Genomic DNA, 20,000 nt, shown 5'->3' on the forward strand with positions numbered 1-20,000 from the left:
GATGAAGATGTTGATGATTAAGAAGATGTTGATGATGAAGATGATGATGATGATGAAGAAGATGTTGATGATGAAAAAGAAGATGAAGAAGCTGCTGCTGCTGATGATGATGACGACGATGACGATGACGCAGAAGAGGATTATGACGTCAGCAGTGATAGTGATTGATGTTGGGCTGTCGATAATGATTAGGATGGTTGTGATGATGATGATGATGAGAAGGAAGAGGAAGATGATAAAGATTATGATGATGATAATTATAGTGGAAAAGACGCTAACGACGACGATGATGATGATGACGTAAAAATAGCAACACGATGTTCAAACTGATGAAAAGGACAACCATCAGGATGATGACATACAATGATGAAGATGATAGTGGTGATGATGAGAAGACTATTACGATGACGATGATGATGTGACTATCACCACGATGGTGATGATTACGATGACGTCACCGTCATTTCACTACAATGACGTCAGTGTTCGTAGAAGCGTGGAGGCGTAGCATGTACTTAAGACATAAAATATATAATTAATGTACTCTACTCAAATGTATACATGTGTGTATATATTTATGTATGTATGTAGGTATGTATGTGTTTGTGTGTGTATGTGTGTGTGTATGTGTGTGTGTGTGTATTGACCCTGGGAATGATGACAAAGATGATGGTGACGACGACGACGATGATGATGACTGTAGTAGTGATCACACTCATGCAAAGGAGACATGGAAAACTTCATGACACTATCGACAACATGATGTGATGAATTGGGCTTAAGATTCCAGACAAACACACACACACACTCACACACACATACATACACACCCAGACGTACATTTTTAAGTATGTATATACACATACATACATACACATACACGCAAACATACTTTTTAACATATGAATACATACTCACATACATACATATACACACGCACACTTCACAGACACACACACACACACACATACATCAATTCGTAAAAACAATGAATAATGGAATAAAGGGTAGAAAAATTGAAAAGCGAAGATTCCTATAAATAAAATAAAGCTGATGACACTACTACTGCTACTACGGATGCAGTTGATGATGATGCTGTTACTGATGATGATGATACTTCTAATACCTTGATGATGATGATAACAATGATGATGATGATGGTGACGAAGACGACGATGGTGATATGGTTTTGATTTTTTTTCTAATTAAAGTCGTATCGATCAATGGAAAAATTTTACAAGTTTCATTTTTTGAAAATGAAAAGCCGACAATGAGGACGAGCTGCAGATGACGATGATGATGGTGATAAAAAACATCATCATCAACGATAAAAACTCCACCAACAACAACAACACAACAAAAACAACAACAACAACACAACAAAAACAACAACCCAACACCAACAACACCAACACTTCTACATTACGAAATGCAGTAAATCTTATTTAAACACCGATTCTACCTTTGCAACAACAACAACAACAACAACTTTTAATGTTATTATTGTTTATTATTGTTGTTTTTTTATATTTATTCCATTTTTCATTTAATATTTTATTTAATTTTGAGGACGAACGCATTTGCTGGCGAAATTAAAACACGCAAAGACAAAAAAATGTTTTTTCCGAGAAAAAAAGATTTAAATATAAATAATAAATTATTTATTTATAATTCTTTGCGAAGAAAGTCAAACAACAACACCAGCAACAACTAAAACAACTAAAACAACTACAACATTGCCGACAACAACTTCAACAAAAACAAAGAAAGCAGTAGAAAAAAACCAAAAAAAAAAAAAAAATTTACCTTTTAAAAGGAGGGTGAAAATCGAAATGAATATAAGTTTGCCTGATCACGTAGCAGCAATTTAAAGCGCGAGTCAACATTGCAAAATAAACAAATTAAACATACAAACATACATACAAACATACATACAAACATACATACATACATACAAACACATAGATACATACATACAAACACACACACTCATACATACATATATAGATACATACATGCATATGTAAAAATCCATAACCATGTCACTCATCATGTTTTGGTTTTAACATACATACATACATATATACAAACATACATACACACATACATACAAAGAAACACACAAACATACATAGATACATACACACACACACACATACATACAAATACACACACACACCGCAACATACAGAGAAAATTTTTTTTCAAACTAAACAATTTGCGTTAAGCAAACAAGATTTATACTGGCAGAAATATTGAAAAACAAACAAACATCAACAATAATAATATTAACCAGTAAATAATAATAATAATAATAGTAACAATAATATTAATAGCAAAAGAGTAGACCGAAACAACCGACATAGAACAAACAACCCACAATACTAAGGAGTGTTAAATTTAATACCGGAGAAAATGCAAAACATAAACATCGCAAAATATGTCAAAAAAACATACAAACAAACATACGTACAAACATACATACATACAAACATTCATAGATACAAGATACCAACATATACTAACATAAATACAACACACATACATAAAACGAACGTACATACAAATATTTCAACAAACAAACAAACAAACAAGCAACAAATGCGTAAACAAACATACATACATACATAAAAATATTCAAACATCCAAACAAGCGTACAAACATACATACAAACAAACGCAACATTTGAGAAGCAAAAACACTTAGAAGTTCCGTGTAAACAAATGAGATTCACAGCTAAGCTCAAAAATATACCTATAGAGCACACAAACAAACATATACACGTACACACACCAAAACAAACAAACAAACATATACACATACACACACCAACATGAAAACAAACACACACAACATACAAACAAACATACAAACAAGCAGACAAACAAACACACAGGTGAACATATATCTGTTAGAGAAACTTGATGTTCTGTTGAAAAGATGCGACGATGTCGAAGTGAGGTCTCACATATTTCCACTGGTCTTTAACTCCTTGGCTTCTAATAATATTCTATGTCAAGTATGTGTACGTGTGTCTGTGTGTGTCTGTGCATTTGTCTGTGTGTGTGCTTTGTGTGTTTGTTTGTGTGTGTGTGTGTTTGTGTGTGTGTTTTGTGTCTGTGTGTGTTTTGTGCGTGTGTGTTTGTTTGTGTGTGTTTTGTGTGTCTGTGTGTTTTGTGCGTGTGTGTTTGTGCGTGTGTGCGTGCGTATTGTTTTCTACATCATCAGTATCGTCTTCATCACTGTTGTCAACATCAGATTCTCATTATCATTTTATTATTATTATTATTATTATCATCATCATCATCGTCATCATCACTATCATCATCATTATCGTCATCTTCATTGACAACAACTTTCGGGGGATTGCCTTGCAACCACCTCCATAGCATAGCATTGTGTAAATACAGACAAATACAAAAAATTTAGTTTTAAAATAAAACTATACGAACATACAAACAGAAATACACACACACACATACACACACACACATACACACACACACAAACACACACACAAACATATACACACATTTACATATATACGTAAACTCATACACACATACATACATACATACAAACATACAAACATAAAAATTCACAAAGATCTCATTAGCGTACATGTAGCAGTTAAATTAATGTTCTTCTGTACTCGCCTTGCATTTCCCTCGAAGTAAAAAAAGGCGGGAAAAAAGTTCGCGCCATCGAATTCTCGTCGATTTCACGAAGCGCGCAATTTTTTTTCGTCTTTTAGTTCAATTTTTCTCAATTTTTTTTGAACTTAGCCATCCATCTCTCTTGCGTCCTGACTTGTATCATCATCGTCTTCATCATCGTCGTCATCGTCATCATCATCATCATCATTATCATCATAAATGTCATCATCACAGCCATCACAGACATCATCACCACCACCACCATTATCACAATCAACATCTACATTAGCCGCACGAACATCATCATCATCGCCATCTTCAGGAAGCAGCCCTGAACACCTATCCAGCTATGGAAAGCTATCTGGACGACAGCATCATTCGGCGTTCCATACTTCCGAAAGCAAAAAATCTTTTCCTGAAGGCTACGAGTGTCAGGGTAGGTGGGATTGGCTGACTTCTTGGTTAATTGCTGGTCGGTTGGTCGGTCGGTTGGTTGATTAACTGACTGATTGGCCATTTGGTTGGCTGATTGGTTGGTGGGTTGGTTGAGGACGATGAAGACGACGACGATGATGACAATGATGATGACGTCAAAGTCGATGACTACGATAATGGCTCTATAAAAAAAAGAGAGAGGGAAAGCACAGCGTGAATAGTGACAGTTCGTTAAAAAGCTTTCAAAAACCACACACGCACACACACACGCACACTCACACGTGCACACACAGACACACGCACGCACGCACACACACGCACACACACACACACACACACGTACACACAGATATGCAAAAAGCGAAAAGTACATTAAAGTGCTGGTAACCGAAATATAAAAAAATGTTAAAGTAGTACCTTCCTTTTGTTTCGTGTTCATCCGCATCTCTTCCCGCGATACATAATGTGTGTTTGTCTTTGTCTGTGTGTTTGTTTTTGTCTGTGTGTTTGTCTTTGTCTGTGTGTTTGTCTTTGTCTGTGTGTTTGTCTTTGTCTGTGTGTTTGTTTTCGTCTGTGTGTTTGTTTTTGTCTGTGTTTGTGTGTGTGTTTGTATATAATATAAAGAGAAAGAAAAACTAGAAGCGAAATGTTATAGACTAATGGTAGTAGAGAGAACGACAAATAGGTAGAGAGAGAGAGAGAGAAAGAGAAATAAGGAAAAGAGAAAAAGAGAGTGAGAGAAAGAAAGAGCGGAACGAGGCAGTTAGAAAAGAAGAAAGTAAAATCGAGAGAGAAAGAGAGTGGCGAATGAAAAAAAATTAAATTGAAATTGAAAAAAAGAAACCCGAGAATTATAGAGAACGCTCGTGATGATGATGACGACGACGATGATGATGGTGGTGGTGGGGCTAGTAGTGGTGGTGGTAGTGGTGTTGATGGTTACAAATATGATTAGAAGTTCTTGAGCCTATTTGACGCAGAAATTGAACTATGGATATTTATTTACACTGTATCTATGTGTTTTTGTTTAGGTGATTAAATTATTAATTAATTAAAGTGATTTTTAAGATTTATCAATCATTAAATTAATCAATAAATTAATCAACCAATCATCCAATCAATCAATCTATCAATCAATCAAACAATCAACCAATCAACCAACTAATCAACCACAGTCAGCCAATCAACTATTCAAACAGCCAACTAATCAACCAACCAATCAACCAACCAATCAATTAGCCATTCAACCAACCAACCAATCAACCAACTAACCAATCACTGATCAGTCCCGTCTGACAGCTCTACAATGCATTGATAAATTACTCGACAATATTGAGAAGATGGTCATTTTAGACGAAGTTCTGCCCTTCCTAATCGAAATCCAATGCTCCGATGTAGATATCGCAATGTCTATTGTAGGTTAGTATGTGTGTATGTATGTATGTATGTATGTTTGTATGTATGTTTGTATGTATGTATGTGTGTGTGTACGTATGTGTGTGTATGTATGTATGTTTGTTTTTTGTATTTATGCAAACATACATACATACATACAAACATACATACATACAGACATAAAAGCATACACACATGTTCACCTCTACACCGCGCCAGCTATCTACAAACACCTGTTAAGTGACCGGAAGTTTGGACTGACCCACAACCTCCTGGCCACAAAGGTCATGCCCTCTCTCGTCCCCCTCACCGTTTATCCAGGTCTCTCCATCTACCAAGTCGGTTATGATGATGATGGTGGTGACGTGCGTGATGATGATGATGGTGTTGATGGGCGTGATGTGGATGATGATGATGATGACGAAAACAAAAAACACAGATGCATAAAAAACAGCTAGTGTATAAAAACATTCCTACTAAAGTATAATAATCATACATACATACTAACGCTGGACAAACAAACAAACAAACAAACAAACAAACATACATACATACATACATACATACATACACACACACATACATACAAACATACATACAAACAAAAAACATACAAACAGTTCAACAGTTTAATGACCTTATTACACGACATGTTGGCACAAATTGAACAAGAACGCATCAACAAAATGATCAATGAGCTACCACCACCACAACAATACAACGATACGCAAAGGTTTGTTTGTTTTGCTTGTTTGTTTTGTTTGTTTTTATTTAGTATGTATGAATGTATGTTTGCTTAAGAATCAAATAAAAGTTTGTATGTTAATTTGTTTGTACGTTCGCTCGTTTGTCTGCTTGTTTGTATGTATGTTTACTTGTTTAGATTAATTATTAATGTATGTATGCATGTATGTTTGTTTGTCTATTTGTATCTATGTAGACGCGTATGTATGTGCGAATGTGTGTATTTGTATGCAAAGTTACAAATTGTTGTAATTAATTATTCTTATTGTTTGTGAATTCAGCCTGGCACAATGGCTCTCCGAATATATATTTCATTAATGCATCCATTCATTTGCTTTATTCATTCGTTCATCCATTCATTCGTTCGTTCATTCGTTCATCCATTCATCCATTCATTCATTCGTTCATCCATTCATTCATTCATTCGTTCGTTCGCTCGTTCGTTCGTTCATTCATTTATTCATTTATTCGTTCATTCGTTCACCCATTCATTCATTCATTCGTTCATTCATTCATTCGTTCGTTCACCCATTCATTCATTCGTTCATTCATTCGTTCGTTCGTTCGTTCATTCATTCATTTATTCATTTATTCGTTCATTCGTTCACCCATTCATTCATTCATTCATTCAATGTTAAAACAAAGATTATTCATTATGGTAATGTAGAAAAATCAAATGAACAAATTTTTGAGAGCAGTCAAACACATAATTTGGTTCATACATACGCATACAAACACATCGTACATACACATACAAACACACATAGAGAGGTACAAACAAACAAACATACAAACAAACAAACAACCAAACAAACAACTAAACAAACATACAAATGAATGTTGACGCGTGGTGAATGCGTGTCACGAACAGAATCTGATAAGAATTGGAACGCGAGTCAAATTTGCGTCAATTCTTCATCAAATTGCTTGTGTGTATGTTTGTTTGATTGTTTGTTTGTATTTATGTATGTATGTTTATGTATGTATGTGTGTGTATGTGCTTATGCCAGTTTGCATGTATAGGCATGCATGTACGTTTGTATATTAATTCATAAACCTATGTTTGTGTTGCTGAATTTAACAGAATATTTTATTGAATGAATGAAATTATCCATGTTTGTTTATGTGCTATGACGGCTGGATGCTTTGCGTATAGTGTACACACATCTTTGGTTTTTGTATGTATGTATGTATGTATGAATGTATGTATGTGTGTATGTATGTATGTATGTTTGTTTGTAAGTTTTTATGTATGTATGTGTGTATGTATGTTTGTTTGTTTGTTTTTATGAATGTATGTGCGTACGCACACACACACACACAAACATACACACGCTCACACACACACACACACACACACAAACATACACACACACAAACATACACTTTTAAAGGAGATTGTCCTCAGAGTTAAAGCCAATGAACAAATTTCTATTCGCCAAAAACAACAACAACAACATCAATCAGCCCGGTGCTAACATCAAAAACAACATCAACAACAACAACAACACAGCAACAACAAATCAAAATGCTTCTCTTCTCAATCAGTCATTTCTACACGTGGATTTTAACGCTTACAGGCGTTAGTATATATGTTTGTGTGTGTGTTTGTAGGTAAGTGTGTATGTTTGTTTGTTTGTTTGTATGTATGTTTGTTTGTTTGTTTGTTTGAGTTTTCATAATTTTAATCGGTTATCTTTTCATTCTACATCTCTTTCATTGGGGCAATTTATGTTCCAGTTGGTTGTGCTAGATGTAGTCTATTACGACCATATTGCTTTCTTATTATTATGTTGTATCATAGTGAGGAGAAAATAAAAATATTGTATTGTATTGCATTATATTGTATTGTTTTGTATTGTATTATATTGTATTGTATTGTATTGCATTGTATTGCATTGTATTGTTTTGTATTGTATTGTATAATTTCAATCGGTTATCTTTTTATTCTACAGCGCTTTCATTTCTTCATTACTTTAATCTTTCATTCCTTCATGTTTTCATCTTTTTCTTTTAGTTAATTAATTAATCAATCAATCAACCAACCAACCAACCAATCAAACAACCAACCGACCAACTAACCAACCAACCAATCAAACAAACAAACAACCAACCAACCAACCAATCAAACAAACAACCGACCAACCAACCAACCATTCAACCAACCAACCGACCAATAAATCCATCGATGACGAACAGCTCCTAGCACTCCGGAGTTTACAATCCAGAGCGCATCGGAGAGCAGGGACCACCTTGACAATCCGGGTTACAAGAGACACGCCAGCTTTCAGAGTCTCGGAGTTGTGAGTTATCATGATAATGATGGCGATGGCGTCATTGTGACGTCACTCAACCACACGCACACGCACACACACACGCATACACACGCACACATACACACACACCTAAACACACAGGCTGAACAAGCGGTATTCGAAATGGTTCGGCAGAGACGACTTAGTCAGATGAGTGGTCAGTCGGATATTCGAGCGAATGCTTTCTCCCAGCACAACCCTCACATTCACATCTCCCAGGCTTCTATGACGGCCAGCCTGAAGGATAACGTTGCCAGTTTGTTCTCATCATCCAAACATAGAGACAGCATTGTCAGTATCGGGCCTATCGTCTTTCCGGTCGAGTTTGGGTTTTTAGTTTAACTACATTTTTGTTCATTCGTTCGTTCGTTCGTTCCTTTGTTTGTTCGTTTGTTTATTTGTTTGTTCATTTAATTGTTCAATTAATTGTTCAATAATTTATTCGTTTGTTTGTTTGTTTAATCACTGATCATGATTGATTGATTGATTGATTGATTGATTGATTGATTGATTGATTGATTGATTGATTGATTGAGTGCTAGTTAATTCGTCCAATAGGATTTTAGCAGACGAGAGAGTTCCGGCAAACTGACCAATCACCCACCAATCAGGAGGTCAAGTTTTCAAGGCATCTGCGAATCAGCGGTCAGTATTCTATTCTATAGAAAATAAGTTATGAATAAATCAATATAAATAATATTCACATACGTAATGACACATAACATAAATGTACAACACTTACTTACATACGTGCACACATACATACACATATCCACATACACAAACACACACACACACACACATACATGCATTGACATTCACACAGATGCAATACTTCGGAGTAAAATAACTGATGATGACGATGAAGAAGAAGAAGATGACGAAGATGAAGATGGCGAAGAGATATTGAAAAATGGAAAATGACGTCACTTGAAAAATTCCATGAAAGACGTCATCAGCACTGGTGATAATAATGATCCTTGAAAAAGAAATCATGGTTGTGTGTGTGTGTGTGTGTGTGTCTGTTTATACATTTTTAAGTTTGCATGTAGATGTGTACGTGCGTGCATGTATGTTCGCAACGATCGATTTCGGTTAGCTTTTCGATGATTGTCATTCATTCATTCTTTTATTCCTTCATTCTTTTATTTATTAATTCATTTATTCGTTTATTCGTTCGTTCATTCACCAATTATCTGATACATTCCTTCATTCATTCATTCATCATTCATTCATCATTCCGACATTTTAAATATCGTTCCCCAATCGGCGATCACCTGATTAAACTTCAACAGACTTCATCGTTTTCAATAAAAGTTTTTTGTCTCATTTTTATGTTCAATTAATTGTTAGTTAAAAAGTTAAAAATACCAAAGATGATGCAAGTATAAATCTCTCTCTCTCTCTCTCTTTAACTCGTTTTTTCTCTTTCTTTCTTTCCTTCCTCTCTTTATACAGCTTCTCTCCAACTACGCTCCATCTGTTTTATTTTTTATCAGTTTTTCTCTTTCATACTCTTCCATTCAGTCACTCTATCCCTTTGTATCTGGCTTTCTCTTCTTCTTCTTCTCTCACTTTCTCTCTCCTTTTTTTCTTTTTCACACGTTTTTGTTGATTCTCTCTCTTTCTCGCTCTTTCTTTTGACACGTCTTCAAGTTCGTGTTTCCCATTTTAATCATTTTGTGTCTCATTCTTTCTTTCCTTCTCTGTCTGTCTGCTTGTCTGTCTCACTCTCTTTTCTCTCGCTCTCTTTCTATATATATATATATATATATATATATATATATATATATATATATATACGTGTGTGTGTTTGTGTGTGCAGTTATTTATAATTATTGAATAATTATGCAGAAGACAGTTTTATTTCTTTCTTCATTCTTTCAGCAATTTATGTTTTGCCATTTCTTCAATACTGGTAAATTGATTGATATCAATATGGACTCACATGCTCACACCCACGCACGCACACACACACAAACACACGCGCGCGCATACACAGACAAACACACACACACACACACATACATACATATAAATACACATACATTTATGTACGTATATTTTTATCTCTATTATATCATTTATAATGGTGAAATGTTTTTTTTTCATTAATGTTGTTATTGTTGATGTTGTTATTGTTGGTTGTACGTGCTATATATATATATATATATATATATGTATATGTATATATATATATATATATATATATATATATATACATTCATCTCTATATGCATAAAACCGTTTAATTTTCATTTAGTATATTTCAATTCGTGTCTATAATGATGATGCTGATATTGATGAAGGTGATAATGGTGGTGATAATGATGATGTTATTTAGAATGGTGGTGGTGATGATGATGTAGTAGGAGGCCGATGGTGAGATGATGATGTTGTTGATGATGACAATGATGACCGACCGTATTGATGATGATGACCAACCATATTGATGATGATGATCATCATCATATTGATGATGATGATGACAATGATGGTAGTTATAATGATGACGATGATTAAAAATTTTCGAAACATATCAACCGCGTGTATGTAAAACGAAAATCATATTTGTCCATATTTAAGAATAATAAAAGTATTTGGAAACTATCAATACTAATTTTGGCGTTATTATTATTTTTTACTTACCATTATTATTATTATTATTATTATTATTATTATTATTATTATTATTATTATTATTATTATTGGTCAGGCCAAACGAAGCGAGAACAGCTCTATTCGTCCGGTGTCGCGGTCGCAGGTCTCGAAGTAGCTGGCAACCGTTGCAGAGACCATCCGAAAAAACCAAGACACACGGACACAAACGATTCATCCAGATAGATCTGAATGCATGTGACCACGATAAACTGGGTGCAACTGATGGCCTAATCTGGAGACAAAAACTAACGACAAAAAATTGGAAGTGGATGATAAACGAAGATTGATTGGCTCATTGATTGTTTACCTGGTTGATTGATTGATTGGTCGATTGATTGATTGGTCAATTGATTGATTGATTGATTGGTCGATTGATTGATTGATTGATTGATTGATTGATTGATTGATTGATTAGTCGATTGATTGGTTGATATTATCACTACAATTAATTCAACAATTTATTAATCTTTATAACTTTAAATACATCTAGAAGAAACAAAACATACAGTGAAACAAATAAATTAAACATAAAAACATATGTATGAATAACAGCAATTATGCGATAAATAACAATAATAATAACTAACAGTAATAACAATAACAAATTCTTATTATTATCATTGTTATTATTATTATTATTATTGTTATTATTGAAAATAAAAACCTACTAGCTAGCCAAATAATAAAACACCAACAAACAAAACAAAACAAAGCTTATATATACATATATATATATATATATATATATATATATATATATATATATATATATAATGTGTGTGTGTGTGTGTGTGCGTGTGTATGCAAATCAAAAGTGAAGAAAACTATAATGATAACAGCAATAACGTTAATAAAACATTAACATTTATAATGATGAAAATGATGATAATGATGACTGACGGTGATGATGATGATGGTTATGATGATTTTGTTTTTATTATTATTACTGTTTTTATCATTATTATTAATATTATCAACAAAACCAACAGAAAAGAAATAATCACATTATAATATAGTAATTCAACTCATTCATGACGATGACGATGATGATGGCGATTATGATGATGATGATGATATTTAATTGTTAGCAGTCACTTTAGTGTACAATGATATATCAAAATTTTCATCATTATTATCATTATTATAATTATTATCATTATTAGTAGTGATAGTATTAGTATCAGTATCATCATCATCATCATCATCATTGTTATCAGTTTGATCAGGATGACAAAGATGCGTAGGCGATGATGATGATGAAGATGACGGTTTCAGTGGCGGTGATGATGATGATGATGATGGTTTTTGCGGTGACGATAAGGGCGATTTTGATGATGGTGGTGGGGGTGATGGTGGTGGGGGTGATGGTGGTGATGTCGGTGGCCCGATAGTGATTCCACTTAGCATCTGGAGAATACAAAAAAATTTTTTTTCAATATAATATCAATATTATTACTAATATTATAATATTTCTAATCATCATAATAATAATCATCATCATCATCACCATCATCATCGTTATAACTATCATCAATACCATCCTTATCATCACCATCATCATCATCACCATTACCATCATCATAACTTGCCATTTTTTCTTCTTTATCTTCGTCATCATCGTCATCAATATTACTCATGCTGCTATTATTGTTTGAGCATTTATTATTATTACTCTTATTGTTATTGTTATTATTATTATTGTTGTTATTATTATTGTTGTTATTATTATTGTTGTTTCTATTGTTGTTCAAATGGGGTTCCAAATTTTGGGCTTCGTTGATTTTATTTTGTACAATTTTAACTGGTTTAACGTTATTATTATTATTATTATTATTATTGTTATTATTGTTGTTGTTGTTGTTGTTCACGTGGTTGACATGATTACTATTTTTATTATTAACCTCTATATTACTATTATTATTATTATTATTATTATTATTATTATTGACGTTGTTGTCGCCGATGTTATAGACATGGTTGTTGTTGCTGCTGTTGTTGATGTTGTTGTTGTCGTTTGGATGTTTTTGGTCCAACAAGGTAGCTAACTCTTGGCCGGTTTCGTAAATGTATGGCCCACCCTTAAAAATATATTTCAAAACGTCATCGTCGTTCGTTACCACCATTACTGCAACTACTGACAGCTTCAACATCATCGCCACCACCACCACCACCACCATCATCATCACCACCATCATCATCATCATCACCATCATCATCATCAGTACCTGATAGGTATCATTCTTAAAGGTGTCTGGCAGTGTTATGCTGATCTGCCGCTTGTATCTCTTATAAGACTTCAAGCACTTTCTAAATAATAATAATAATAATAATAATAATAATAATAATAATAATAATAATAATCCGGGACGCTGTGGCTACACTTCAAGCTGTGGTTACATTTCAAGCTATGGCTACATTTCAAACTGCGGATAAATTTCAAGCTGTGGCAACATTTGAAGCTGTGGTAACATTTCAAGCCGTGGCTACATTTGAAAATGTGACTACATTTGAAGCTGTGGCTACATTTGAAGCTGCGGCTACATTTTAAGATAATAGAACGATTAAAATGGCAGACGTTGTTGTAATTGAAAAAAATGTAAAACCAAAGAGAGCGACAACAACCTCATCATCATCATCATCGCCATGAAACGAACCTTATGACAAAAGTGCCGATGACGACGACGAAGATGATGAAGAGGACGACGATGATGATGATGATCGCCGTGACGGCGTTCGAAAGTTCTTGAAATATTTGAAAGAAGATTTACCAGATCGTCATCATCATTTTCATCACAATCACCACCACCTCCACCACAAACAACATCATCATCGTCACCACCACCATCATCGTCATCACCATCATCATCGTCTTCGTCATCTTCATCATCATCATGACTCACTCGTTGACCCGGATTTGTATATAACTGTCTTCGAGAATGTGGACTCTCCGCTAAAGGTCAAACTCCTGACCTTGAACTCAAACTGACTTTCGGGGTGAAGGCCTTTGATGAATAGGTCTCTTGAGTGCCTGTCGACCAGACGGCTGTTCACGTCTAGACAGCAGCCAGTTTGATCGTCTGGAGTTCGCAATGATGGTTTCATAAAAATTAGCCTATGTAATGGCATGACCGAATTAAAAAACCAGTCATAAACACACACATACACTAACACAACAAACATACATTAAAACATACCTACACACATGCAGTACAACATACACGTGCAAAAAACATACACACGTACACACAAACAATACGACACACACACACTCAACTACCATTTCACACACATACACATGTTATGATAAATTAGAGAAGACAAGTTTTGCATTTGGAAATAAAGTCCGGTAGTTAAGAAAGCAATTAAGGTACATAATGGGATACAATCGAGGTGTTGTTAGAATACAAACGAAAGCCACATATTAAAAATGGTTCCCAGGGTTATTGGGTTTCTACTTCTTTCAAAGAAGAAATGTGATAAAGATGATGAAGATGATGATGAAGATGATGATAACGTGATGGCGACGATGATAATTATATCATGAAAACAAAGATGAAACATATTAATCAAAAAATAACTTCACCATTGTTAGCTCCATCAACATCTGCACCAGTATTAGCATTACTATCATCACTGCGGACATCATCATCACCACCACCATCATCAGCATCATGTTGGCATGGTGAACTCCGCTTTCTGCACCACACAATTTCGTAGTTAGTGATGTGCGCGGATTTTAGGCAAGATGGTGCCGCCCACGTGACCAGGGCCCCATCACGTGATTGGCTCAACGAAACGTGAACGTTCATTGGTGGGAGTACGTCTGATTGGACGAGTGAAGAATTAAGTGGATGAATGAAGAATGAGTGAATGAGCGTGCCTATGACTGGATGATTGACCGACCAAACGATCACCCACCCCTCACGAACTTACCCTTTCCGGGTTCATGCAGACACTCGGCCCAAACTACCCCACTACTGGTGATGGCCTTCAAAGTCGGGTCGTACTTCTCTACGGAGACGCCGACCTTCAAATCTACGTCATGTTCGGTCGCCATGACAACCGTCGCGTTGACGTCATTCCGAATGGGTTCCGTCCAGTTTAGTGGTGTGCTGAGCTGTGTGCGTGCGTGTGTGTGTTTTGTGCGTGTGTGAGTGCGTGTTTTGTGTGTGTATGTTTTGTGTGTGTGTATGTTTTGTGTATGTTTTGTGTATGTGTAAATGAGTTTGTTGAGAAATTAAATAGTTTATTCAAATCAATTTATTCAACCATCCCAATATTAACTTATTCACTCACTCACCACCCACTCATTCATCCATCCACCCAACCCGCACACTCACATTCAGTCAATCATTCCTCCAACCATCTATCAATCCACTAATCAACAACCAACTCAACGGACCATACAATCGTGGGTAGACAGATCATTGAGACACCAGAAGACTGTATAGTTGTCTGCTTCACTGACGTGTGACCAGTGGAGCGTTATCTTGCGATTGTCCACCATGGCATAAACCTGCTCTGGCGGTTTGGGGGCTGGACACCATTGGAGATGATTAGAAGTTTAGAGATTAGAAAGTTAGGGATTTAGAGGATTAGGGATTAGATTATGGATTAGGGAGTGAGATTGCGCGCTGTTTTGCATTACCTGTGACTAATATGAAGTCTCTGTCGCATAGCTAGATTGCATGTTTGTGTTTGTTTGTTTGTTTGTTCGTTTGTTTGTTCGTTTGTTTTTTACAGTATAACCATCATCAACATCTTAATGACAATTATCATCATCAACAACACATTCATCATCACGATCAACATCACCACCCTCATCACAATCATCATCACGATCATCACCATCATCATCATCACCACCACCTTCATCACAATCATCATCACCATCATCATCACAATCATCATCATCACCATCATCATCATCATCACCACCACCCTCATCACAATCATCATCACCATCATCATCACCATCATCATCACAATCATCATCATCACCACTATCATCATCACGATCCTCATCATCACCTCTCGCAAGGCTAGGAATGATGAATGATGATGAAGGCAATGTGAGACTGAGACCTTTCTCATTGCATGACTGCAAGCCAACCACGTAACTGACACCATTTGCCAATGATGAACTGAGTAAGCCTTGTTATTATTATTATTATTACTGTTATTATTGTTGTTGTTATTATTATTATTGTTGTTGTTTTGATCATGATGATGATAATGACGACGACTAATGATGACGATAATGACTATGGTATTGATTGCAATGAAAATTATGATGATAGTAGCGATACCTCCGTTAAGCAGCCAATCAAATTTGTCGACGAAAATGACGTCACCGTCGTCAGTTTTAGCTAGAGATCTCACTGTGACCAGAGTCTTGTTCATCATTCCGTGCTGCTTCAGCTCTGGGATAGGCTTCCAGAAGACGTTCACAAACCTCGATGACGTCACTGATGATGACGTCATCGAGGTTGACGATGACGAGGTTGTTGTCGTTGCTGGGTTGCTTGGCTGCTGAGAGGATGCTGCCTGATGGTTGCTGACGTAGTAACTGCCAGGATGCACTGCTGGATTGGCCCCAGGCTCTGCAAATGAACGGCAACACTAGCCTTTGTATATTTTTTTGTTGTTGCAATATTTTAGAGAAGTTTATTTACAGTTTTTATATACAAAACCGCCAACCAACCAACCAATCAAACCAGCCATCCAGCCAATCAAACCAGCCATCCAACCAATCAAAGACAATATTTACTCCTCAACCACCAGCCAATCAGAATAACTCCTCAACTGTGAAGAAATGCCCCGACCAACCAGCACTTAGAGTCTTGAAAGTAATAATCGATTGGTTTTCAATGAAACTCGTGTAGCCCATCTCGACCTCGGAGTAGCTCGTATTATACTTCTGGACGTACGGTATGCAATGGACCTGTGCTGTGTAGTGCCGAAATGGAGTTAAATCCGTCAGCGTTATCTTCATATCTTTGGTTCTCTTTCTCAGTACCTGATTGGTTGGTTGGTTTGATGTGATCGGCCGGTTGTTTCGCCATAAATGATATGATTGGTTGGTTGGTTGTTTTGTAATATTTGATCTGATTGGTTGGCTGTTTTGTAATATATTATTTGATCGGTTGGTTGTTTCAATTAGTTTGATAAGGCCAATTGATTGCTTTGCCATATTTTATTGATTAGTCAAATGATTTGGTTGCTTGGCTGTTCTGATGGTTTGAACAATCATTCAACTATTAAACCCATCATAAGATGACTGCATTAATATTCATAAAAAGTAACCTCATCAATATTCATAAAAAGTAATCTCATTAATATTCGTAAAAAGTGACCTCATTAATATTCGTAAAAGGTGACCTCATTAATATTCGTAAGAGGTGACCTCATCATTCATATTCGTAAGAGGTGACCTCATTAATATTCGTAAGAGGTGACATCATTAATATTCGTAAGAGGCGACCTTATTAATATTCACAAGATGACCTACTTCTGTACTACCATCCATTCGGTACTCGATGGTATAAATGATGCGTCGATTGGCAAAGTCAGAATTGTACCAATTTAGCTCCACCCACGTACTGTTGATCGTGGCCGGGGTATGGAAAGCTACAGCTGCAGGCCGAACTGGAATAATAATAATGATTATTATTGATAATAATAATTATGACAACACTCCAAATAATTATTTTGAAACAACTTAATGGCTCTGATAAGATAAATTGAATTAAATGATTGTGATAAGATAAACTGAAAAAATTTGATGGATTTTGTAAAAAATGGATTTAACTGGAAAGTATTATTAAAATGACTGCAACACAACAAAAACAACATCAACATCAACAACATCAACAACAAAAACATCAACAGCGTCAACAAAAACATTAACGACAACTAACCATAGTGGTCCATATTGAAGACATTTTCAACTTTGATCGTTTGGAACATATTCTTCACAATGAGATTCACACAATATATCCCGAGAAAAAAGATATGAGAGCCTTTCTCAGGATCCATAAAACAATACCCTGTAAAATAATAACAACAAAACAACAACAACAATAATAATAATAATAATAACAATAATAATAATGATAATGACCAAAAAAAAATATCAATAGTAAACTACAATAATACCTTCTTTGTGCTGGCAGGCATGCCTGTACTTGCAACTGGAAATTAGAAAAAAAAGAAGTCATGAATATACTCTCTTTCTCTCTCTCTCTCTCTTTCTCTCTCTCTCTCTCTTTCTCTCTCTCTCTCTCTTTCTCTCTCTCTCTCTCTCTCTCTCTTTCTCTCTCTCTCACACACACACAACAGTATGATACACCACAATACAATACAATACATTATGATACAATTCAATACAATATAATGCACTACACTACAATACAATACAACACAACATAATATAATACACAACACAATGCAAAACCATATAATATGATGGTGAAGTAAAATACACTAACAGATAAAGATAAGTCAGTTCATAAGTTGTTGTTACCCCAACATTCTGAACAGCTGGCACCCAAGAACAATTTAATGAAACTTTGAAGTTGTAGACCACGCAGGTAACGTTGGGCCTAACTAAGGGCTCAGCCACAAAAATTTGTGTCTGGCCGATTTTGTAACTTTCGTTGAAATCCCGAACAATGCAATGAACTGAGTTGTAGTTGTCTTCCCTGGTTAACCTCAAAGTGGCCGAGATAGTTTGGTTGTTAATGATTTGATATTTTATATCTTTGGCTGCTTCCAGGTACATGTTTGAAGAGTTGACATACGACCTCAACTGGGGTATGTAATTAGTGAAGAGGGTGCAGTTCAGAGTCCGGTTTGCTGGGGCCAGTGCTTTTATTTCTTTAGGGGTTATTTCTGATTTTTGGGAAAATTTACATTTAGACAGTATTTATTTTAGTAGCTAGCTTATTACATAAATTAATTAATTAAAAAAAATTTAAATTGATTTTGCAAAAATAAATAATGGTGGAGAAACGATTGATTGATTGATTTAGTTGAACTATTTAAATAATTTAAAAAAGGTAATTGCATCATTCATTATTATTTCATTTCCTAACTTAACTTACCTCCATAAACTTGAACTTCGGTTCTACTTTTGTTGCTGTTGGCTTGTTGGTTTAATTGGCCCATAGCAGCCAAAAAAACGTTTAACAACAAAAAAATGGCGAAGTTTTGTGAGATGATCATGATGAAATTTGAATTAGTGAAATTAGTAAAATTGAATTATTTAGTGGAAGAACATAATTTGAATCAAAGAATTATTTTTTTTTATATGTACCATCTCCACTACCAAGAAATAAATGAAAAGTGAATTTAGTTATTAAAAAATTGTAGGGCACGTTTTGATTTTTAACTGTGAATTAAAATCGGAGAACGGCCTAAGAGGCTTACTGGACATTTTAGATTGTGGGTATAATAAAATTCGAAAATCTCGAAAACTGCAAAAATGTTTTAAGGTTTACAGTTTTTATTATACTTCTTTAACAAGCACACTCAACTGCCATACATAGTATGTACTACATACATACATACATACATACAGTCACACATACATACCTACATACTAACATACATACATACAAACATTCATACATACATTCATACATACAAACATACATACATCCATATGTACATACATACAGTAAGTGTAATAATATTAATATAAGAGATCTAATATTAAATAGTTTTGCTGTTGTTTGTGTTGATATATTCTTAAAAAGTTAAAATGTAGCCACTTTTTAGGGTGCTATAGAT

At 35.0% G+C, this 20,000-nt stretch overlaps 2 protein-coding genes across 2 annotated transcripts in view; one reads left to right on the top strand and one right to left on the bottom strand.

The window, feature by feature from the left end:
• HELRODRAFT_166443 (hypothetical protein) overlaps nucleotides 1-9,470 on the top strand; it is a gene marked incomplete at both ends in the record, with an annotated part of 14,869 nt that extends 5,399 nt beyond the window's left edge. The window contains 11 exons of the mRNA XM_009033364.1: nucleotides 2,898-3,020; nucleotides 3,980-4,087; nucleotides 5,433-5,511; nucleotides 5,665-5,825; nucleotides 6,108-6,220; nucleotides 6,999-7,002; nucleotides 7,699-7,813; nucleotides 8,431-8,534; nucleotides 8,682-8,837; nucleotides 9,158-9,191; nucleotides 9,373-9,470. Coding sequence (XP_009031612.1) covers nucleotides 2,898-3,020; nucleotides 3,980-4,087; nucleotides 5,433-5,511; nucleotides 5,665-5,825; nucleotides 6,108-6,220; nucleotides 6,999-7,002; nucleotides 7,699-7,813; nucleotides 8,431-8,534; nucleotides 8,682-8,837; nucleotides 9,158-9,191; nucleotides 9,373-9,470 — 1,095 coding nt within the window. The remainder of the gene's footprint in view (nucleotides 1-2,897; nucleotides 3,021-3,979; nucleotides 4,088-5,432; nucleotides 5,512-5,664; nucleotides 5,826-6,107; nucleotides 6,221-6,998; nucleotides 7,003-7,698; nucleotides 7,814-8,430; nucleotides 8,535-8,681; nucleotides 8,838-9,157; nucleotides 9,192-9,372) is intronic.
• Nucleotides 9,471-12,954: 3,484 nt separating this feature from the next.
• HELRODRAFT_166444 (hypothetical protein) lies at nucleotides 12,955-19,433 on the bottom strand (the record flags this gene model as incomplete). Its single annotated transcript, XM_009033365.1, has 16 exons — nucleotides 12,955-13,008; nucleotides 13,109-13,285; nucleotides 13,433-13,514; nucleotides 13,862-13,949; nucleotides 14,108-14,284; nucleotides 14,866-15,030; nucleotides 15,141-15,324; nucleotides 15,610-15,743; nucleotides 16,239-16,361; nucleotides 16,517-16,810; nucleotides 17,037-17,151; nucleotides 17,719-17,855; nucleotides 18,128-18,256; nucleotides 18,366-18,400; nucleotides 18,698-19,100; nucleotides 19,313-19,433. The coding sequence occupies 16 exons, from the start codon at nucleotides 19,431-19,433 to the stop codon at nucleotides 12,955-12,957; spliced, it is 2,418 nt and encodes an 805-aa protein (XP_009031613.1).
• Nucleotides 19,434-20,000: the final 567 nt, after the last annotated feature.

The sequence above is a fragment of the Helobdella robusta genome, assembly GCF_000326865.2.
Source record: "Helobdella robusta unplaced genomic scaffold HELROscaffold_9, whole genome shotgun sequence".
In the NCBI taxonomy this organism is placed as follows: domain Eukaryota; kingdom Metazoa; phylum Annelida; class Clitellata; order Rhynchobdellida; family Glossiphoniidae; genus Helobdella; species Helobdella robusta.